Genomic DNA, 24752 nt, shown 5'->3' with positions numbered 1-24752 from the left:
TCAGGGGCTAGGTGTTCCTCCCACAATCATCTAGTGCACAGGTATTAGCTAATTCCTGCACACTAGAGGATTGTGGGATTTGCCACCCAACCCCGGAATAAAGACATGAGACAAGTATTATGGATTAAAACACGGGCCACAGTTTATTGATAATCATTCAAATAATTTTTTGCCAATCAATTGGCAAAGGGGGGGCTGCTGTAGTGCGGAAACAGATAAATCCATAATCATATGGGCGAGTCCCCGGCCCCAGGTTCTCGCGATCTTAAGGACAGCAGGAACCCGGCTGGCCGCTAATAAACACCCCCCGACCTCGAGCCATCTTTACTTGATGACTGTTGGTCTGGAAGTGGCCCAGGGAATCTTTCCCGCCCAGGTGCTGAATCGCATGATTCGCAGCCCTGGGAAGTCCGATGCGCTGTTAGCTTACCTGATCTTAAAGTGGGACTCACCGAGAAATACCTGTTTTTTCCGCACTACCCACCAGTGTGACCGGATTTCCACCATAAAATGCCAACAACCCTTACCAGTGTGGGATAGGCAAAAAACACCCCCATCCATGTGCCAATCAGGATGAAGGTCAAAATTCCTATCCGGCCCCTAAGAGGCGACCAGAAAAACTCACACTAGTATAGGGTGGGCGGGTGGGTGCCAGAAAAAGAAGAGGATGATTAGTGAAGAGAACGCCCCTTATATAGCCAGGGGCATTCTCCCGCTCTCTGAACAAGTCTCATGAGACCCTGAAGATCTCGCGCCTTCCGTGGAGGTGCGGCAAAGCTTAGTCGCTCTGTCAAAGCCTCGCCAGCTTGTCAGCGACTTCGTCATTATATGCATTTATGAATATGTGTGTGCAGGAGGACAGGAGTGATGATTTTTTGGCCATGAGCCCACAAAAATCTGAATCTGGTACCTATTATGAGTCCTGTTGGCCACAATGTGTGTGTTTAAACCTGTCTCCTCTTGGGACTGGGCATCAGGTATCATGTCTTCCAGCTGTTCCTAAGCTACTCCTTATCAATTCAGAAAGTTACGTCTTTGAGATGCTGTCCACTCCAATGCAGACATCCATAGAGCTCTTCTGTATAATGTGTTTCAGACCATTCTAGTGGCATATGAAGAAGACCATTGTCAACTTGAAGAGTTAGGCTTGGTATGCTCATTTTCCTCCCACCTCGACCCCAGCTGACTTTGTAAGCCCAACCTGGATGTTTCTCTTGCTAAATGTGAAATCACAAACTCAAGTAGAAAGTGATCACTTTCCCCCAGAGTTCCTGTTGCTGCCACCTCTTCCACCAAGTCATCTCTGTTGGTTAGGATCAAGTCCAGGATAGCAAATTCTCTGGTTCTTTTCTTCACTTTTTGTAGGAGAAAATTATCAGCCAGGAGAAGCCAGGAATTTCTATTTAGCAGAATTTGTCTATATTCATGGAGGTTTAGAAAGGGCAGGATTCACTACAACTGAGAGAGAACCATTACTGACTCCTCTCCTAGTCCTCAAATCACTGGAAAAGACCCTGATTTGGGAAAGTGTGAAGGCAAGAGGAGAAGGGGACGGCAGAGGATGAGATGGATGGACAGTGTCATCGAAGCGATCAGCATGAATTTGACCCAACTCTGGGAGGCAGTGGAAGACAGGAGGGCCTGGCGTGCTCTGGTCCATAGGGTCACAAAGAGTAGGACACAACCAAATGACTAAACAACAACAATAGCACCAACACTGGCATCATTTTGCTTTAAGATCAGAATATGCTTCTTTATTAAAGCCCTTGGGACTTGAGTATTTGGGGCTGCCTAACTTTTAATGCAATGCTTTTACCATCTTAATGTTTGAGTTTTACATGTATTGAAATAGTTGTATTTGAAATTGTTAATAGGGTCGTTTTTGATCATTTCCAAACCTCTGTTTCTTCATTGGTGGATTGGGGAGTTGGATTCGGCCAGCACCTTAGATAAGTTAGCTTAAAGGAAACACAGTAATGTCCGTCCACTGAAGCTGTACAAAAACAGTGCTCACCTCAATCAAATGGTTCACAAGATCTCATACAGTTGTCGGTGAGCCTAATAGTTTTCCAGGGCCCAAAATGTAAGCATACATACAAGTTTCCTAATTTGAAAATAAAGTAAGCCTGGCTGTCTGACACACACAAAAATTGAGACATATTTTGAGACTTCATTATCTTCCTTGCAATTATTACAATTTCATGGTGGAGTGCCTCTGCTCTTCAAATCCATGAGGAAAACAAAAGCCTGTATTTAAAAAAACAAAAAAACAAAAACAGGAGAAAGAGGAGGTGGAAAAACATCCCATTTCTTCTCTGAAATGTTTCCCTCACAATATAAAGGCTCCAGTCAAAACAATTTGGGCCATCTCAGACTCAGAATCTGGGGAGGAGATAGTCTGTCAATCTGAGCTCCTCCGTGTTTTCTACTAAGACTGATAAGGCTTACAAGTGTAGACTTTAGGAAATGAGGACTTGTTTGTCAGCAATTCCTCTGGGTATTTTGGCCCTGCTGCTGCTCTTACAACACTGGTGCTCCAGCCACAGTTTCAGCAACTCCATGGGTGATTGGCAGTCAGAAACCCAGATGCCTTCAGATGTTCATCCTTCAAATGAGGTTATCATTGGTGGATTTGTTTCCATAGGGCTTGGCAGCTTCTTCATGGAAACATTTAAGAAACACCCACAGTCTTTCAGGACTGGTTAGTAAGTAGATCTTAGGCTATATCTTGCTCTCTCTCTCTCTCTCTCTCTCTCTGTTAAGAAATGTGATGTTAATTCAGGTATGCTTCATACAGATTAATATTTCATCTCCATTGCTATAGAAATAGAGCTGTCAGAACACTGAGGTGAAAACTGGTCTTCAGTAAAATTTGGTTTCAATCCCTTGTATGTTTTTTAAAGGAGGTTTAGGAGCTGGGTCACAATACTTATTATTGAAGGAAGAATAACAAAGGGGTCCTCCATTGGGCATCAGTTACAATTTGGAGCTGGATTCAAAGTATTTGGGTGGGCAAATATTCGTATATTCAGAGTTCTCATTTTTCAGTGGACTTTTCAATTCATTCAGCTATGCAATTCAGAGATAATAAATGCTGTGGTTGCATATCATAATCTACCTTTTAAGTACACAACCATTCTGTATTTCACTCCCATTTTTGGCCACTCGCAGAATTTGTAAATGATTCTCTATTGTTCTGTCAAACAATGTTTGATAGTGACAAGAGACCTTACCTCCAGGCACTACTTAAGTTTCTTCCTCCCATCTTGAACTATTGTCTTCATTGTATAATGCTGTAAAACTGTTATTATATATTAACTGTTTTTATCATGTCTGTTGTGAGCCAACCAGAGTAGACTATGTCTAGATGGGTGGCATATAAGTGCAATCAATCAATCAATCAATCAATCAATCAATCAATCAATCAATCAATCAATCGATCAATCAATCAATGTGAGGAAGACATTCACCCTAATCAGCCTGTACTATGTTGCCAAGATGTATATATGGACGTTGATTCTGATTTGCTGTTGTCCTTTATTTAGGTTTTTGGGGACAGAGATGATTTGTCAGGAGAGTTAGACTGTTGAGTGACAATTGAGGTTCTTGGGTCCTTTTAAGGAGAAAGGTGGGATAAAAATGTTTTAAATAAATCAATAGTTTAACTAAGAATTTCCCATGGCATGTGTGGCAACATCGAACTTCAGCAACAGATTCTGTAGCACTTTGGTTTATCTGAGGTTCCAAGGTACAAAGATTTTGAATTATCTTTGCAGTGTGATCCCTAAAAACTACCAGCACATCTTGGCCTTTGCTTTTTCCAATCATGAGATCAAGAAGAATTCTTAACTTCTACCCAATGTTACCTTGGGTTACAAGATTTATGACAATTACTTTGATTCCTGGAGAGCCACTGAGACTATTCTGGATCTTCTGTTCCGGGAGAAAGGAAACCCCCTCAATTACAACTGTTATACGAAGAATGGGGGACATTCAAATTGATTCCACAAAGCAACCAATTGCAACAGACTCTGTATCACTTTGGAGTCTTTAAGGTCACCATGTAAGAAGCTTTTGAATTGTCTTTGCAGTGTGATCCCTAAAAACTACCAGCAAGTCTTGGCCTTGGCTTTTGCCATCCATGAGATCACTGAGAAGGCTGAACTGCTACCCAATGTCACCTTGGGTTACAAGGTTCATGACAATTACTTTGATTCCTGGAGAGCCACTAACAATACTCTGGATTTTCTGTTCCGGGTGAAAGGGAACCCCCTCAATTACAACTGTGAAAAGACAGAGCAAGTCCTGGCTGTCATTGGTGGGCTCACCTCCCAAAATTCCATGCAGATAGCCCATATTTTAAGCACCTACAATATACCACAGGTATGCTTTTAGAACTCAATACATGCCATAATGAGGAGACCCCATTGAAATGTTCTTTGAGTTTCTTCCACAAGCTGCTTCAAATGAACTGCCAAATTTAGAGCCTGAAGCTTGAGACATGTTTTTAGGAGGCTTGAGACAGCACATTAGAATTACAGGAGAAACCCTACTGTCGGATATTCAGTGGGAACAAGAATTCAACATGTAGACAGTGGGAGACAGCAGAACACACAGTATCAAATCCTCATTTGGTCCTAGAATGGTGTTCTTAGAGAGTGTTCAAAAACACACAGGAAATATAATTTCTAGTCCTTATTTCACAAAAGAACCACACTTTGGTATCATGGCAGTGGTAACTCCTTGAAAATCCTGTAAAGGTTGCCATGATTCAGAAGTTCCTTTACAACACATAAAAACAAAAACTAAGGTAACTCACACTTATGTTGGGGAAAAAAGAGGAAAGGGTTTCTTAGTTTAAAATATGTTGCACGGTCTTCAATTAGGTCAGCTACGGCTCTTTTGAAGAAGCCCTGAGTGACAACATTCAGTTCCCCTTCTTGTATCGGATGACCCCCAACGAAGAACCACAGTATGTCGGGATTGTTTCCCTACTCCAGTATTTTGGATGGAACTGGGTTGGCCTCATTGTTCCGGACGATGACAATGGAGAAACCTTCCTTAGAACTTTGACACCAAAGCTGTTTGAGAGTCATATTTGCATCGCTTGGACCATGATGATCCCAAGAGTATCTGTGCACTTACCGACTAAACTGCTACTTCAAAATGTGAGACCCATTCTGTTGACTTTCCAACTGACTGAAATCAACGTGGTTCTTGTGCATGGAGACAAACAGTCTTTGGAGGCATTATCCCTCACTCTATTGTACTTTGAGCAGTATGAGAGACAACCACAAAGGAGGGTGTGGGTGACGACGGCTCAGTGGGATTACACGTCTTTACCAACTGGGATAAAACTGAGCTCAGAGTCACTCAATGGAACCTTGTCATTTGCCCTCCACACAAATGTGGTGCCAGGATTTCAGGACTTTCTGGAGAACATCAATCCATTTCACTCAAACATTTATTTCATTCCTACGTTCTGGTTCACAGTATTCAGCTGCTCATTTCCACTGCATGGCCTACATTATCGAGATGCAAACAACTGCACCGGGCAGGAGAAGCTCGCAGGTCTTCCTGGATCTGTCTTTGAAATGGGAATGACTGGCCACAGCTACAGTGTCTACAATGCTGTTTATTTTGTAGCACACGCCCTGCATGCCATTTATTCCTTGAGAGCCCAACAGAAAGGAAGGAGAGATGGAGACAAGCAGGATCCTTGGAATATTCATCCATGGCAGGTAATCACATCAAAAACTAAGTTTAGGATCATATAAATAGTCAGGTAGAGGAAAAGGCGGTAGGCCCTCCAGTTTTGGAAGCAGGAGAGACAAGTGAGGTCTTGCCTCTTTACTCAAAGGGGGGAGAAAGGTCGTAGAAGATGGATCTGACATTCATGAATAAATCCAACATTATTCCAGAGACTCTTAAGCTGAGAGCTATCACTGCTTGGTGATGATGAATGGAGTGATAAATGAGTTCATCAGTTCACATTTATTGCCATCAATTTCATGTTTTCTGTGTTTTTCAGGGACGCCACTCTTTCAGTCTCCCAAGACTAAGAAAACGTTTTTAACACTACAGTACATTACCCATTGTGCCTTGGGTGGATCATTCCTGAATGTTCAGACTGTACAGAGCTTTGACATGTTTCTCTCTGACTAAAACTGTCAACCTTTTCTTCCTTCTTCATCCAGCTTCACTCGTTTCTGAAAACTCTCCACTTTAACAATAATGCTGGGGAAGAAATATTTTTGGATGAGAAGGGGGAACTGGCAGCTGGGTTTGATATCATCAACTTCTTCATCTTTCCCAACGGGTCCTCCCAGAAAGTCCGGGTTGGACACATGGACCCCCTGGCGCTTGAAGGCAAACAATTCACTATAAATGGAAGTGCCGTTGTGTGGAATCAGAAGTTTCATCAGGTGAGGATGCTGAGACTGTAAATTGATTTAGTTGCACCCATTTAGACTGAAAGGGTGAGCTTGGTGTCACCTGCATTGTGTTTCACGGGGAAAGGAGCTTGTATGGCCAAATATTTCTTTCAGTATCCATGGTGTCATCCTTCAGTCCTCAAAATGCCTGGGAATTTACAGAAAATTATTCCTCCCCCAAAATTCAGAAGCAGCTGCCTCCAGCAGTGGTCAGTGTTGTTCCCATCTCTCTCTCTCATCCCCTTCACCCTGTTGTATGTCAAACCTTCCACTTCAAGAGATCCATAGGAGTATCTGGGGAATCACGATATTAAAATTACAGTTCTTTTGTGATTGATGAAGAAGTGGTTATAGAATAAAAAAATACTTAGATTCCCCATTTTTCTTACTTTCCTTTCTGTTTGGGAGCAGCAGAAGGGTCTTGTAACCCATCTTGACTGTTGACCTTGGTGCCAACAATATTCTGGATGGCTTTGCTAATTAAAGCTTGGCGTCTTTTTCCTTCTAGATAATGCAAATAACATCAGGTATTTCCTGTGTGACAGAATCCAATGTCAGGTGTCCCTCTCTAAATACTCAGCCATACTATTTCCTTTGGGTTGAGTGAATCTATTTTGTCCTGATATCTGTGGAACCAGCCCGGCACTGATTATTCCCTACACCATAGTCTACTCAGACTTGGCAGTGCTTCCAGGGAGTCAAAAAATATACAAAGCTAAGCACATAGAACCAATTCACCCACCTTGCAAGGTAGACTGCCACTACCACCACCACCACCCGAAAAATAACAAAACACTTGATAGCTGGTCTCAGCATGGTCTCGTTCCTCTCAGCCAAAAACTCAGACACTTAGCTGGAGATATTTTAAAATGTTATTAAAGAGAAGAAGAAGGCAAGAATCCAAAAAAAATTCAAAAGTTTTTCAAAGGATTGGAAAACAAAAATAGAGTGTATAATTATCAGATAGGGATAAATCAGGTATGAGTCAAAGCAAGGGTAATCAGGAGAACACATGAGAAACACACCCTAACAAAGCTAGGCTAATCTAATACTCACACATAAGCATAGAATCAGCATAGGGATACACAAAATACATCCTTCCAGGCACCGCATTGCAGGACAGCAAGTGAGCATAGCATCTCATAAGAGGCAAACTAAGCCAATCAGAGGAACATCTAAATCACTTTTTATACATTAAAGGTCCTATTCCAGATTGTCTGCCAATCAGGATTTAGGGTTCCTTAAATGTTCACAAACATTTGTGCTCTCTCCCTCTACACAGCTAAAATCACCACCCAATTAGTGCAGTACCAAGGAACAAACTGACTTTGCTTTGGAGACTGCCCTCAGAAGACCTAAGCTGCAGGCGTTACTTCCTCCTCATGATTAGGCATACACTGATGGCCACATTCCCAGTCAGATTTTCCCAGCCACTCACAGAAAAGCCTGATTTTTCCACATAGATTCCATCTCCCCCCCCCCCATTTCTCAGAGTCTTCCCATTCTGGCATTTTGAATCATGGCTACAAAAGCAAATCTCTCGCATTCAGAAGGATTTGAATCTCATGACTTTCTCAAACTGAACTGTAACATGGGGGTGGATTAGGAATGTTTTTCGAAAACAGCAAGGAGATTTCTAAGTACATGTCCAATCTTCTCCATATTTGACAAAGAGGAAATCCAAACTATCAGCAATCACTTTGCCAAATATAGCCGTCATTCAAGAACCTCCTGAATGTTATAGCCTGTTTCTTGAAATATGCCCTCCTATCAGAAAGGGCCAGCAGAATGTTGATTTAACCTGCTATCCAATATGAGAGATGCAGTCCTGTGCACCTGTAATATCTATGATTCAATTGTAGAAATTTAAGTTTGGTCTCTGTAACTGTTATGATGACCCACAGTTTATGGGTTGATTGATGGTTTCACCACCATCTTTTGCATTAGTTTATAATTTTCTATATAGTTAAGTATGGAAGGGTTATTAATTTAATATTTTGATTTCTATCATTACTGAATTGAATTTATGTTTATCATGATGTACTGATTCTAAGCTGCCTGGAGTAGTGCCCTGGCCACTGGATGGATTGGAGAAAAATGAAATGAAATAAACTCTCTTGTGCAACTTTATGTCACTGAACTGTAATGTTGTCTACAATCATGAGTTTTTGGGGTAATTAATAGATGCTTCCTCCATGTGCTGCAAGGTTCCATTGATCCATTGTGATACACTTCATTCTAAGGAAGCCTTTGACAGCCCCAAAATGAAGAGGAAAGTACTCATTAATGTCGGCAATCACAATTGCCGGTCCTGCCAAGAATGGCATTATGGCCAGTATATCACCTCAGCTTCTGTTTGTTATAGTGGCTGTGGAAGTTTATGTCCTTACCTGAAAGCTAAAAAGCATCTGTAAGGCTTTGCTCTTCAAAAACAAATGCAGCACATTCCAAACACTCTTTTTTTCTAATTGGAAGCTGCCCAGATCCACCTGTGTTGAGAGTTGCCGTCCTGGGCACAGCATGTTTGTCCAGCCAGGGAAGCAAGTGTGTTGCTATGATTGTGTGGAGTGCCCTGAAGGGAGGATTTCAACCCAGATGGGTAAGTGAAGCATTTCAGACTTTCATAGATTTTCAGTTGAAGATACCTCTCCCTGGATTCCTGATACCAAATCAGGAAATGCATTTCTGGAAACCAAAGAACATTCTGAAAGAGAAATCAATGTTGCTGTTGAAAAAACTCGTTAGAGGTCCATGGATTCTTTGCATTTTTCAGTCAGTGGTAGATGAACATGGAAATACTTTATTTTTCTGTGTATAACACTATATTTTGGCTAAAATCTATAGAGTAAAAATTGAGAGTGGTCTTATACACGGAAGCAAGCTGAAGATAGAACAAACACAAGTGGAGGGGATGGCAGGGATCAAAGTGATCCTGCAGAGCTTTGACCCCTGCTTTCCCCTCCACTTGCTAAGCCCATGGGGCTTAGCAAAAGGAGGAGGGAAAGGATCAAAGCAATCCCTTGGATGTATAAGGGGGAAAGGAATCAAAACGATTATTCAGTCGTGGGATGGCTTCGATCCCTTTCCCCCTCCTTTTGATAAGCCCCATGGCTGAGCACGAAGAGAGAAAGCAGGGATCAAAGCGATCCTGCAGTGATTTGGTCCATTTCCCCCTACACTTCTTAAGCCCCACTTAGATTTCTTGATTTTGGATTAGAAAAGTGGGGGGATGTCTTATACACTAAAAACATAAGGTACTTCTATATGCTCGTAACACTCAGACTAGTCTTTCCTTTTCAGATGCAGGCCAATGTGAGAAGTGCCCTGCGGACCATTATCCAAACAAGAACAAAAATTGGTGCATTGGTAAAAAGTTAAGCTACCTGTCTTATGGTGAACTATTGGGAGCACTTCTGGTGTCTTTTACTCTCTTCCTTAGTGGGAACACAGTTGTGCTGATGGGAATATTCCTCATCTACCGCCACACTCCCATTGTCAAGGCCAATAACTGGAGAATCACCTGTGCTCTCCTCTCCTCTCTGCTCCTCTGTTTTCTCTGTTCCTTCCTCTTCATTGGGTGGCCTGGGAAGGTGACTTGCCTCCTGAGACAGATGGTGTTTGGTATCATCTTTTCTGTGTCTATCGCTTGTGTCTTAGCCAAAACCTTGACTGTGATTTGGGCCTTCATGGCCACCAAGCCTGGAAGCCAGATGAGGAGTTGGCTTGGGAACAGACTTGCTCTGTCAGTCATCATTTTCCCTTCTCTCATTCAAACTACCATCTGCATTGTTTGGTTGGCCATTTCTCCCCCTTTTCCAGAATCTGACATGCATTCCCAGAGTGACACTATCACACTTCAATGCAACCAAGGTTCAGATCTCATGTTCTACCTCGTCCTGGGCTTCATGTGGCTGTTGGCCATCATCAGCTTCACAGTGGCTTTCTTTGCCCGGAAGTTGCCCGACTCATTCAATGAAGCCAAGCTGATCACTTTCAGCATGTTGGTTTTCTGCAGCATATGGGCATCTTTTGTGCCAGCCTACCTTGGCACCAAAGGGAAATACACAGTGGCAGTGGAGGTCTTCTCCATTTTGACCTCCAGTGGTGGGTTGTTGTGTTGCTTCTTTTTCCCTAAATGCTACATTATGATTTTGAGGCCTGAACTAAACACCCGAGACCAATTAGTAAGAAAAAGAAGTGGTGGTAATTTGGGATTCAGGAATACCAATTTATAAGTATGCAGCCAAGAAGGAATTAAAAGTCTTTTGGAATACTTGACGAAGACATTGAAGAATTGTCTTAAGCCTACATTTTTGGCAAAACAATGTAACTGATCACCTATGTAGTTCAATTTCTTGCACAAAACATTAGTTGAAAAAGATTTGTACGTTGAGAAAAATGTTTCTGTAGAAATGAATGTGAAATTTTTTGTATGGTTGCTATGTTCTTCAGTTTGAACTCACAGACTGGTCTGTTCATGGAATGAAACAGGTATTTAATGAAATACATATATTACGTCTGCAGGCCAGATAACCTACTTAATATCTTCATCCCTGACTGTGAAATGCTTTTCTTCTTAAATTCTTTCCCTTAGAGATGTAACCACAAGATGGCTGAAATTGTGGGTTTTTGGAGGGAGGATGAAAAATAATCATGGTTGGCTTGGAGCGCTTTTAATGGACAACCACTATCTACTATGTTCATATTGCAAAATTTAATTTCAAAAGTAGTAGAAATATTAATGTGATAAAACGGATCATGTGTTGATGGTGATGGAGATGGAAGTAATGGACTATGGAGAAGCAAAGAGATAGAGAATAGACTCCAATTTTTTCAGTATCCAGATGTAGTGGGTAAAGTTAAGAAAGAATGGTTGGAAATATGGACAATTAATGAAGCAGGTGGGAACAAAATAGGAGTGTTATGGGACACTATAAAGTAAATTATGAGAGGAATTGCTAGATGAGAATCCTGTAAAGTTAAAAAAACAGAGAAAAAATATAAGAAAAATAGAAAAATTATTAAAAGATCTAGAAATATTTTATAGAGAGGGATTAAAAAATTACTAGTGATTCAAGCTAAAAGAAAGGAATTAGAACGTTTGGAGTTAGAAAGGGTCCAGAGGGACTTGATATATGAAAAGAGGATTTTTTTTGAATTTAGTAATAAAAATTCAAAGCTTTTAGTTAGAATAGTACAAACTAAAAGATCAAAAAAATACAATTGGAGTGATTAAAGATGAAACAGGAAAGAATTGTAGTATAATGAAGGAAAAATTAAAGATAATACAGGAATTCTATCAAAATTTATATAAAGGGAACAGTGTATTGAAAGGAGATATAGAAAAGTATATTAAAGAAAATGTTAAGAATAAACTATTAGAGAATGCTAAAAGAGAATTAGAAAAAGAGATAAAGGATGAAGAAATTATAGAGGTGATTAATAAATTAAAAAATGGTAAAACTCCAGGTTTTGATGGAATGGGACCAGAATATTATAAAACCTTTAAATCAATATTGATTCCTATGTTAAAAATGCTTTCTAATGAGATATTGGAAGGAGAGAAAATACCAGACTCTTGGAAACATTCATTGATAACTTTTATTCCAAAACCCAATAAAGATTTAACAGACCCAAGTTCATATAGGCCCATTTCATTATTAAACCAAGATGCAAAGATATTTACAGCAATACTTGTGAATAGAATAAATAAGTTTATCACAAAGTATATTAAAGAGGATCATAATGGGTTTATAAAGAGAAGACAAATGGAAAATTTGACTAAGAGAGTCTTGAACATTATATATAATATAGATTAAAGGCAGGTATTTTATCATGTTTTTAAGGCATTTGACTGCGCAGAATGGCCAACATTAAAGATTCTTTTAAAGGGCTGTGGTTTTGGAAAGAAATTTAGGGGGATAATAGACCAACTATATGTGGAAAATACTGCTGTAGTAATTGATATTGAAAAATATTTATTTGGTATGGTTAAGAAGTATAAAATGTGAAATTAAAAACCCGTTCTTAAAGACAGTGTTAAACATATGGTATAAATATAGAAAGAATTTATGCTCATCTAACTCTCCATCTGGATTAGTGACAGAAATAAAGAATTTTCCTGACAATATGAAAGTGTATGTGGAATTATTTAGAGAAAAAAAGTGATTAGTCTAAAAGATTGGTTGTACAAAATGAAATCAATAGAGCAAATGAAACAAATTCTTCAGAGTAAGAACATCTCATGGTTGAACGATATACAATTAGAAAGATGGACTAATGAATGGGTAAAGAAATATAATGAAGGTAGAGAATACACAAAGTACGAACAATTTCTATTATCATATGAAGACATTCAGATGACTGATTCAGTAAAGGGCAAAGTGAGCAAAATTTACGGATTCCTGCTAAATTTAGAAGAAGAAAGCGATAAAGAAGGGATGAAGCTAGTGTGGGAAAAAGACCTTGGAAAAAGGATAAACGAGGAAAAATGGAGGAAGATGTGGAATATGAGGGCTTTAAGATTTATGTCAGTGAGTATAAGGGGATAAAAATTTAAGACAGTATTTAACACCAACAAAATTAAACAAAATTAATGCTAGTTATCTGAATGTCTGTTGGAAATGTGAGAAGGAAATTGGTACATACTTTCATATGTGGTGGGAATGTGGAAAACGTCCAAAGATTTAAATGATATATGTGGAAAAGACATAGAACTGAATCCTGAGATCGCTTTGTAATCAATATTTGAGAATATAGAATATGATAAGATGATTAAAGAATTGATAAGTAATTTATTAACAGGAGCAAGATTAATAATAGCTAGGCAATGGAAATCAAAATCTGAATTTCAAATGTATGAATGGTATAATGAAATATGGAATATAGCTATAAATGATAAATTAACTTGTAATCTAAAAGTTAAGAAAGGAGAGTTGAAAAAAATATTTTTATGAAATGTGGGGCAGGTTCTTGGAATATGTATTAACAAGAGGCAAACTCCAAATCAAGAATCAATGCAGTTCTGGAGAAGAGAACAATAAGAGGAAGAATATAGATGGAGGAAGAAGATTATTGTATCTTGATTTGTGTATTTTATGTTTATATTTTAGATAATAAACTTTTTTTAAAAAGTTTAAAAAACAACAACCACTATCTACAGTACCTATTTACACTCAAACTGTTTTAGGAGACAGTGAGTCTATCATATGTTTGAGCATAGCCATCACATGTTATTAAAATTAAGAAGTTGTGTGATACATATAGCATTATGCTACATGTTCCATAATGTGTGTATATGGTATGTATGCATTGCATGTATCTGTATATATACGAAGACAACATTCTTGGGTCAAGGGCCCACAAAATTTTGAAACTTGGCCTTATTGTATCTCCTGTTGACCACAATTATTGTTACAGTGGACCGTTGACTTACAGACGGCTTGACTTACAGACTTTTTGAGTTACAGACTTCTCTGGCCGCAAAATTTAGGTTTGACTTGCAGACTGAGATTTGACTTACAGACCAGAAAAAAACCAAAATGGAACAAAAACGGCCTGTTACGGGATTAATCGGTTTTCAATGCACTGTAGGTCAATGGAGACTTGACTTACAGACTTTTTGACTTGAGAACCACCTTCCAATACGGATTAAGTTCTCAAGTCAAGACCCCACTGTATTTGGTAAAGCCATCTCCACTGTAGATTGGATATCAACCAGCATGTTTTCCAACTGTTCCTATGCCGCTCCACATCAATTCAGACAATTAGGCCAAGATATAAAGAGATGGCCTACCTCAATACAATACTCCATTGAGCTATTCTGATATGATATGTAGCAGGACACACCCTGAAGTGGCATTACTCCAAAATAATTTTTGTGGCTTATGTTGAAATTTGACATCTTGAAAAATCTTGGATGAAAGCTTGTACATTTTAAAAATTACAGGAATGAGTACTGCTGCTGTTGGAAACGAGTACAAAACAATATCTAGAAAAGTTTGAAATGGTAGGAACTTTCTCAAGAAGCACAAGGAAGCCATTTAGACCTACCAGTCTCCTGAGGTGGACCATCTTATTTGTCTCCCTCTCCTGTTCAGAAGATATGAATGTCGATATGTCTGCATTCTAGCAGGTGGTGATCTGTCCATGATAATAAACTGCAAAGCTTTCCTCTGCACCGAGATCAAGAAAACCAGTTCCAGAGCACATCCTGCAATATGAGTTGGGCCAGATATTCTTTGGGACAGAAAAATGGTTGTCCTAGATGACATGAAGTCCTGGGCTACTACTGACAGGACATTGTTTTTCTAGATGTTGAATTCATTAGGAGCTGATTATACTTCAATGCCAGTGGGTGGGCACAACCCTTGCTTTGTTCTATGCCCCCAGTTCAGCTAGACAAGCTCAAAACCAACAGTGGGGCATGTCAGCTGTAGAATGAAAGTACTGTATATCACAATATTCCTCTGTCTCTCCTGTGACAACCAGGTCCTGTCTCTTGCTGGACAAAGAACTAGGGTAGGCAAAGCGTATTGAGAGTACTCCTCCCGGCTTCGTCCAGTCATGTCCTTGCAATACAAGCCAGGTGGGCACACACATCCAAAATAAAATTCTCAATGGTTGTTATTATCATCTTCCATCTACTAGATAGCATCAATATTTTCAATGCACAGAACAGGACACTAAGAGTACCTAAACTATTTGTAGTGGGGGCAGCCTGGGACCACCAGCTCCCTGTTGTCCTCACCTCTTGTATAGTAATGTTACTGGATCCCCACTACCTGCATCTCCCCTATAAACCAGATAGATTTTAGGTAGACTTCAGATTTTTGTCGGAATGCCGGTGGAAAGACCTGTAGGATTCTTTGGGAAATTCATGCACCTAATTTATGGGTCTGACATTGCATTTATTGCTTTATTTCCTGCAATCTAAGATTACAACTTTCTTAGAACTATACACTTCTGTTGAGCAAGGAGAGCTGGCCAAGAGATATGATATCATTCATCTGATCGTATTTCTAAATGAATCCTTCTTGACAGTCCAAGTTGGAGCTTCTGTTCGTGAGATGTTCAGCACAAATGAAAGGGAGATCATGTGGCATTCTGGGCTTATCAAATGCATGAAACTATTTTTCTGCTCAGTATTGTCAGTATTAAAAATCTTCATTGTCCTAGACTTAGTCCAATCCCAGGTGGCCTCCTATGATCACCTAGAATCCCCAGGTAAATATCCGAGACTGGAAGAGAAGAAGGAAGGCAAAAGACAGGTCTTCCTATTGCCATCATGTGCTTTACCACGCATCCTCTGGCTGGGAAGCAGAGGGGAATATCCCCTCAGTCGCCATGGTTACTTGGATGTACATAGAAATCCCACGGGAGGGTACCTTACTGAGAGGCTCCCTCTATACCACTCAGTGGTGAGTGAGACTGCCCTTCCCACGAAGCATAGAGGACATCCCCAGCAAGCAGTGTGACTACAAGAGTGTTCTCTCGTCCAGTTAACTAATTGATTATTCCTTGCACTGTTGCATCCCACATTAAATTTAAATTCAGTATTGATTTATTTGAAAGGTGAGTCATGGCAACAGGACTTCTTTCTAATTAGGTTGAAATGTTTCACTCCTCAGAAGTAACTTCTTCAGTCTGAGGAGAGCTGGTAGGAGACCCCTGATATATCCTCCACATGGGTTTCCCTACCCCCTGGTCTGAATAGGCTCATTAGATGGACTAAGGCTTGTTAACAGTGGCCTTTTTGGTGGGTGTAGTCTTTACATTTCTGGGGATGGAAGAAGGGGCAGCATGATAAATAGGAGACAAGTTGTGTTTAAGGCCTCCACCCCTGTTGAGTGAGGGGTTTTCTATAAGCACATGTACGGCCTCTCTGACTCTTCTCTCCAACCACCAATCTTCTTGGTCCAAAATGAGTACATCTTGTTCATCAAACAAGTGTCCTTTGTCCTTCAAATGAAGGAACACTGTGTCCTCTGCTTAAAATTTCCCTGTTTGCTAATTCTGGTTGCTCGCTCCTTGGAGACTGTCCCCATTTTTCTTCTTCTGGTGTCCCCTGTTAGGGCACCATTTCTGGGCACCATTGAGGCACCATCCTTAGGGAATGGGCGTCCAGCGGAGCTGTGCCAGGCCCTCTCCCACCCAGCTTTCGAGAGGATGATGAACACAAGGTTTCTCACAGAAGCTTTTAAGGACATTCTCCCTTGAATCACGACACATTTATGCCATCTGTCCTGCCATAGTGTAAGTTTAGCTTTTAGGTATTATGTCATATTTATTAGATGATATTTTGAGTATTTTTTGTTTATCACTGGTGAACTCTTATGGTTATATCATTTTATATTGACTGTATTTCCTTTTATTCTAGAAGTGCCTGACACTAATTGAGTCGTATCGTCATCGTCATCATTTTCGTCATCATCAATGTGCTGTCAAGCCCATTCTGACTTATGCTGACCCTTTTCAAGGTATAAGTAGAATAAATAAATGAATAAATAAATAAATTCAAAATGCAACTTCAAACCCTTAAAGCCCTAAATGGCTTGGGTCCAAGCTATCTCAAGGACCACACTGCTGTTTATGAGCCAGCTAGGTTATTAAGATCATCAGGAGATGCCTTCCTCTCGGCCCCACTACCTTTATAGGTGTTTGGTGGGAACACAGAAGATGTCCTTCTCTATCACTGTTCCCAGTTTCTAGAACTCCTTCCCACAGAAGGCTAGGCTGGTCCAGTTTTTCCTGTCCTTCAACCATCAGACAAAGACCTTTCTCCTCAGGTGGGCTTTCCCCTACCGACTGGCTGCCTGAGTGGGGTTTTTTAATGGATATTTGTGCATTACTGCTTTGAATGTCTTTTGGGGGTTCCTTTTGTTTACCGTTTTTTAGTTTGCTCCTTTTCAGTATTACTCTATTTAGCCTTAAAGATTTTCTTTTAACAGTGTAAGCCACTTTGGGTCCTTCTTAAGCAGAAAAGCAGGGTCAAAATAGTTAAAATTAATAAATTGATAAATTATAGACTAGAAACAAATCTCACCTTTTTTCGTCAATACTTTGTACAGAACTGCCTTTTTTTCTTAGCTGTGTACTTATATTCCTGAACCACAAACTGAAGAACATAGGAAGGATATTGTGGCATTTGCCCCTCCAGCCCCCTTGCATGACCGTCAAGACTTAGAGCACTCGAAGGCAAACAATCCCCTCTTTTACACTGCTGCAACCAGGTTATCACTAAATCACCATTACATAAGGAATATGCACATTTATTTTTACACAACCATACACATTTTTTCAATACATTTTTTCAACTAATGTTTTGAGCAACAAATTGAACTACATAGGTGATGAGTTATATTGTTTTGCCAAAAATGTAGACTTAAGACAATTCTTCAATGTCTTCGTCAAGTATTCTGAAAGAATGGTAATTCCTTCTTAGCTGCATACTCATAAATTGGTTTTCCTCAACCCCTAATTACCACCACTTCTTTTTCTTACTAATTGGTCTCGCGTATTTAGTTCAGGCCTGAAAATCATTATGTAGCATTTAGGGAAGAAGAGGAAACCCAACAACCCTCCACTGGAGGTCAAGATGGAGAAGACCTCCACTGCCACTGTGTATTTCCCTTGGGTGCCAAGGTAGGCTGGCACAAAAGACACCCATATGCTGCAAAAGACCAACATGCTGAAAGTGATCAGCTTGGCTTCATTAAATGAGTCGGGCAACTTCCGGGCAAAGAAAGCCACTGTGAAACTGATGATGGCCAACAGCCACATGAAGCCCAGGACAAGGTAGAACATGAGATCGGAACCTTGGTTGCATTGAACTGTGATGGTGTCACTCTGGGAATGCATGTCATATTCTGGAAATGGGGGAGAAGTGGCCAACCATACAGTGCAAATGGCAGTCTGAATCAGAGAAGGGAAAATGATGACTGACAGAGCGAGTCTGTTCCCAAGCCATTTCTTCATCTGGCTTCCAGGCTTGGTGGCCATAAAGGCCAAAATCACAGTCAAGGTTTTGGCTAAGACACAAGCGACAGACACAGAAAAGATGATTCCAAACACCATCTGTCTCAGGAGGCAGGTCACCTTCCCAGGCCACCCAATGAAGAGGAAGGAACAGAGAAAACAGAGGAGCAGAGAGGAGAGGAGAGCACAGGTGATTCCCCAGTTATTGGCCTTGACGATGGGAGTGTGGCGGTAGAGGAGGAATATTCCCATCAGCACAACTGTGTTCCCACTAAGGAGGAGAGTGAAAGACACCAGAATTGCTCCCAATGGTTCACCATAAGACAGGTAGCTTAACTTTTTACCAATACACCAATTTTTGTTCTCGTTTGGATAGTGGTCTTCAGGGCAGGGCTCACATTGATCTGCATCTGGAAAGTGAAGAAAGGGAATACACAAGAATTTTTATGTTCATCTTCAATTGACTGAAAATGATGCAAAGAAAACATGAACTTCTATTCGGTTTTTGGAGAGTAACATTGATTTATGTTATGGTGTTTCTCCCTTTTTTTTTCAGGAAATGTGTTCATAGCCTGGTATCAGAAGAAGAGGGAGAGAGACCTTCAACGGATGGGCTTTTGTATAAGAAACTCTGAGATCCTACACTTACCCCTCTGTGTTGAAATCCTCCCTTCAGGGCATTCCACACAATCATAGCAGCACACTTGCTTCCCTTGTTGGATGGCCATGCTCTGCCCAGGATAGCAGCTCTCAACACAAGTGGAACTGGGCAACTTGTAACGAGAAAGACGGGTGAAAGAAAGATGTGCCACATTTGGTTATGAATGACCAAGCTTTACAGATGCTTTTGAGCTTCTAGTTGGGGACACACACCACCACTGCCAGAAACACTAGCTATAGTAATATAGAGTTACATTGCTAGTAAGACTGGTGGTTGCGATTTTCAGACACAAATGTGCAGGGATGTTGGCATGATTTTAGGTCCAAATCTGAAGTCCCAGTTTGAGTGTTTGCTTCTAAGTCCCACATCTGTCTCCAAGTCTTTAGTAGCAAATCCTGAGTCCCAAGCCTCAAGTTTGCGTCCATATTAAAAACAAGTGTTCTTCTCTTTTTATTATTTTTTTTCAATCTATCTACATTCGGTTCATGCTGATAAAACATTGTGTTTCATGGATTGCTTACAATTAGAGTGGTGCCTAGTGACTAATCCGCATAGCGATGGCTTTTTTGCCATCGCTTTTGCGACCGCATTGCGATGTTGCCTATGGGGAAAAATCGCAAAGCGATTTTTCCCCATAGGCCCCATTTTCCCCCAGCTGAGCGGCGGGAGCCTCCGAAGGACCGCTCCCACTGCTCAGCTGGGGGGAAATGCCGGCAGTGGCCTCGGAAGGACCTTTCCAAAGGGTCCTTCCGAGGCCACCACAGGCATTCCCCTTCGGAGGGGGCATTTTCCCCGAGCTGAGCTGAGCAGGAGCCCCACCACTCAGCTGGGGGAAAATGTCGGTGGTGGGCGGCGGCCTCGGAAGGACCCCGAAGCCACCGCCAACCGCCGACATTTGCCTTCCGAGCTCTCAAAGGGCCCCCCTCCGACATTGGAGAAAGCCCTTTGAGAGCTCGGAAGGCTCTCAGCGGCGGCGGGGGCAGGGTATGGTGGATCCGGATGACTTCCAGGCAAAGCACTGCAAGCCTTCCGGACCCCCCCCCCACCCTGCCGCCGCTGCTTGAAGACGCCCTGCGCCGCCTAACCCAGCCATGGTCGGACTCCTGGGAGTCCGAGCATACCTGGGTTAGGTGGCGGGGGGTGGCTCCCGGCGGTGGGGGCAAGGTAGGGTGGATCCAGATGGCTTCCAGGCAAAGCACTGGAAGCCTTCCGAACCACCACCACCACCCTGCCGCCGCCACTTGAAGCTGCCCTGCGCCGCCTAACCTAGCCATGGTCGGACTCCCGGGAGTCCGACCATGGCTGGGGTAGCCGGGCGCGGGGTGGCTTCAAGCAGTGGCAGGGTGGGGGGGGGTCCAGAAGGCTTCCAGTGCTTTCCTTGGAAGCCATCCGGATCCACCCTACCCTGCCCCCACCCCCGCCGGGAGCCGCCCCGCGCCGCCTATGTGAAGCTCGAGTGGATTTCGGCTTCCCAAGCTTAACAACCCCCTTCTCCATCCCTTTCTCTCATCCCTGGTGCCCTGTGCCTTCTGTCCCTGTGGGGAGAGAAGGCACAGGGCACCAGGGATGAGAGACAGGGACGGAGAAGGGGGTTGTGAAGCTCGAGAAGGCGAAATCCACTCAGCGCCCGCAGCCGGCTTTCTGAGCTCCTCCACCCTCCTGTTGGCTTTCGGCTTCCCCAACTTCACAACTCCCTTCTCTGTCCCTGTCTCCTTTCCCTGGTGCCCTGTGCCTTCTGTCCCTGTGGGGAGAGAAGGCAGGGGGCACCAGGGACGGGAGACAGGAACACCGAAGGGGGTTGTGAAGCTCGGGAAGCCGAAATCCACTCGGCGCCTGCAGCCAGCTTTCCCGCCGGTCAGCTGGGTGAAAATGCCTCCCCCGCGGTCCTCCCAAAGGCCCCATTTTCACACAGCTAATTGGCTGTTCCAAAATGGACACCGGCTGTGTTGCCTTGCTTTAGAGGCACCGAAAATGGCCACCCCTATGGAGGATTTTCGCATAAGGTGAGTTTTTAAGCCCATAGGAACGCATAAAATGCATTTCAATGCGTTGCTATGGGCTTTTTTGCCCCGCATAGCGACGAATCCAGATAGCGACGATTTATCCGGAACGGATTATCGTCGCTATGCGGGGCACCACTGTATTTGTTTTCCATCTTGGTGTCTTCCCAATTATCCCCCCAAACTCCGCCATTTCTATCTCCACATTTTCTATCCTGTCTATAGCAATATCATACCTAATACATGTTCATTGTGTACTATTTGTTCACCCCAACCTTATATCTCGCTTCAATTTGCCTTTAAAAAAAACCACCGTATTATGCCTTTACCCTGATTAATGCTCCCTTATTTCATTTAATTCTCTTTTTTAATATATAAGATTTATTTATTTATTTATTTATTTATTTATTTATTTATTTATTTATTTATTTATTTATTTATTTATTTATTTATTTATTTATTGGACTTATATACCGCCCCATAGCGCTACAAGCACTCTCCGGGCGGTTTACAATTTTTAATTATACAGGCTACACATTGCCCCCCCAGCAAGCTGGGTACTCATTTTACCGACCTCGGAAGGATGGAAGGCTGAGTCAACCTTGAGCCGGCTACCTGGGATTTGAACCCCAGGTCGTGAGTACAGTTTTAACCACTGCCCCTTTGGAATTCCAGAAGTTATATATACATGCTTTCCAACATTGAGGGCACCCTTCTTGTTTTTCCCTTTTTCATCTTTCTAAGTAATTCCTTCTCTTAATTGTTTTTGAATTTTTGTTTCTGTCTTTCTAAACATTCTGCCACATGTTGTGTCCTCTGAGGCCATTTTATGCATTTGGTTTACCTCTAATCGATCTTTATACACTTGGTCTATCTCCAATAGACCTTCCAGGCTATTTTTTAATTAATTGTGCTGATTTCCCCCCCCCCTTATCTTCCCTTAAAATTCTCTTAGACTGCACTAGGTCAGTGGTTCTTAACCTTGGGGTACTCAGCTGTTTTTGAACTGCAACTCCCAGAAACCCCAGCCAGCACAGCTGGTGGTGAAGGCTTCTGGAAGTTGCAGTCCAAAAACACCTGAGTAAGCCAAGGTTAAGAACCACTGCACTAGGTTTTCCCCATTAATTTCCTCCAGCCCTTCTTTAGGTTGGCATACACCATCCAGCACCCTCTCATTTTGTTGGCCATTATTTCCTGAGAAAAAAGGGAAGGGATGGGTGAATTCTGAGTCATGATCTGAGTCCAAATCATTGGGGGAAAAACCCCAAAGTCATGTCACTCATGCAATTTAAGTTCGAGTTGGTGGCAAGTCCTGCCACTCAAGTCCCCATCCCTGCTAATAAATCCCCTACTGGGCTTCCACTGCTGCTGCAATCATCGTGGCGGGGACGTGAGCAGCCAGAGCACCCGGCCAGTCGCAACCTCCCGGCTCTGGGCCACCCCTGCCACCACATCCCTTTAAAATAAATCCCTCCCAAACCTACCTATATAGAAAACTTTAAACTAATGCAAAGGATGGTGATGAAATCATCCCAATTGGCCTATAAACCAGGGCTCATCCAAAGAATTACAGAGATCAAACTTAAATTTCTGCCACTGAATCATAGGTATTAGGGCATCTCTGGTATTGCATCGTGAGTCAAATCAGCATTCTGTTAGCCCTTTCTAAAAGGAGGGAACATTCCAAACAGCAGGCTATAACTTTCAAGAGGTTCTTGACTGAGAACATTCCAGACAAGGCTTTAGCATTCAGGAGATTCTTGATTGAGAGTTATATTGGCAAAGTGGTTGCAGATAGTTTAGTTTTTAAACTCTCTGCAATCTGCGCCGAATTTGGAAAAGGTTGGACAAATAATTTTAAGAAATCTATTTCTTGATTAATGAAAGACATTCCTACTTCTTCAAATTGTACAAACATGTTTGAGAAAGCCAAGTTGGTCAAGATGGCGGCGCAAGCACTTGCAGCGGCTAGGCATTCCAGAGATCGGCCCTTATTACGGACTCTACATGCTCAGGCACAAGTAATTTACAGTCGACAAGAATTATTATCTATTGGCAGAGAAGGTTACAACTTTGAATCGACGGTCTCAACTTACAACATCCCAGCTGAGCTTTTAAGACAGCCTGCATATCCGGGGGTTACTCCCCCTGCTCTCCCTGTCAGGAAGAAAAGAGCACGGAGAAAACGCAAGCAGAAAAGAGGTTGCAGGGCCGGTCTACGAGTGAGGTTAGGCAAAAATCCTCACAAGCCTGCATTGCCAAGTCTTTTTGTCTCAAATGTTAGATCTCTACCCAACAAGATTGAGGAGCTGGAACTTACTATCTCCCTACAGAAAAATATTCGAGACTGTTGCGTTATGATCTTTACAGAGACATGGCTTGACTCTTCCATCCCAGGGGAGGTAATTGAACTACAAGGACGCAGAGTACATCGAGCAGACAGATCTGTTGAATCTGGGAAGAGCAGAGGTGGAGGGGTTTGTGTTTACACAAACGATAATTGGAGCACAGATGTTAAAATACTGGACATTCACTGTTCTCCTGATTTGGAGTATTTGGCAGTGAAATGCCGCCCCTTTTACCTGCCTCGTGAGTTTAATGTTATTATAATAACAGCAGTATATATACCTCCTGATGCTAACACAACCACAGCTTTGAGTTGTTTGTTAACTGCTATCAGCAAACAGCAGCAGGCCTACCCAGATGGAGTGCTGGTGGTAGCAGGTGATTTCAATCAAGCCAATTTAAAGACCGTCCTCCCTAACTTTTATCAGTATGTGGACTGTCCCACTAGAGGGGAAAATACCTTGGATCAGGTATATAGTAACATCATACATGGATATAAGACGAAGCCATTGCCTAGCTTGGGACAGTCAGATCATATATCTCTTTTTTTGATTCCATCATACAGACCTCTTGTTAAAAGAATCAGACCATCAATTAGAGAAATACAAGTGTGGCCAGTGGATGCATCTGAGCAACTTCAAGATTGCTTTAGGAGCACTGATTGGGCACTGTTTGAGGAGGACAATGTTGATACTTATGCCTCAACAGTACTGTTTTATATCAAAAGCTGCATCAATGTTGTTACTACTACCAGACAAGTACGAGTGTTTTCTAATAACAAGCCTTGGCTAAATAGAGAAGTGCGCCTTTTATTAAAAGCCAGAAATGCTGCTTTTCATTCTGGTGATGAACTACAGTACAGAGAGGCTAGAGCTAAACTGAAAAGGGGCATTAAGGATGCCAAAGCTATGTACAGCCAGAGAATTGAACAACACCTTGAAAGTTCTGACACTCGCCGAGTGTGGCACGGCCTAAGACAAATCACTGGTCAGAGTAACAAAAACAGTCTGTGTAGCAGCAGTGATTTTTTGGCTGAGCAGTTAAATCAATTTTTCAGCCGTTTTGAGGAGGAAACAGGAACAACCATTATTCCAGCACCTACTGTCTATAATACATCACTAGAATCTACCATCAACAGACAACCACTAGTACTGCAGATTTCAGATGTGAGACGCGCTTTCCAGAATATTAACGTTCGAAAGGCAGCTGGACCAGATGGAATCATGGGACGAGTTATTAGGGGCTGTGCTGCAGAATTAGCTGGAGTTTTTACGGATATTTTCAATCTATCCTTGTTGCAGTGTTCAGTCCCCACTTGCCTGAAGACATCTATTA

At 41.9% G+C, this 24752-nt stretch overlaps 2 protein-coding genes across 2 annotated transcripts; one reads left to right on the top strand and one right to left on the bottom strand.

The window, feature by feature from the left end:
* Positions 1-1775: 1775 nt before the first annotated feature.
* On the bottom strand, positions 1776-19793 carry LOC140701343 (vomeronasal type-2 receptor 26-like). The gene is made up of 2 exons (XM_072976926.2): positions 19060-19793; positions 1776-18820 (listed from the first exon to the last, which is right to left on the bottom strand). The coding sequence occupies exons 1-2, from the start codon at positions 19136-19138 to the stop codon at positions 17910-17912; spliced, it is 990 nt and encodes a 329-aa protein (XP_072833027.2). The 5' UTR covers positions 19139-19793; the 3' UTR covers positions 1776-17909.
* Positions 2024-12562, top strand: LOC144583851 (vomeronasal type-2 receptor 26-like). The gene is made up of 5 exons (XM_078378767.1): positions 2024-2052; positions 4092-4383; positions 4887-5129; positions 6198-6369; positions 9735-12562. Exons 1-5 carry the CDS (start codon positions 2024-2026, stop codon positions 10667-10669), a joined length of 1671 nt encoding a protein of 556 aa, XP_078234893.1. The 3' UTR covers positions 10670-12562.
* Positions 19794-24752: the final 4959 nt, after the last annotated feature.

Source organism: Pogona vitticeps, chromosome 6, assembly GCF_051106095.1.
Source record: "Pogona vitticeps strain Pit_001003342236 chromosome 6, PviZW2.1, whole genome shotgun sequence".
Classification (NCBI taxonomy): Eukaryota; Metazoa; Chordata; class Lepidosauria; order Squamata; family Agamidae; genus Pogona; species Pogona vitticeps.
The sequence above is the reverse complement of the archived record's forward strand: the minus strand, read 5'-3'. Positions and strand labels throughout refer to the sequence as shown.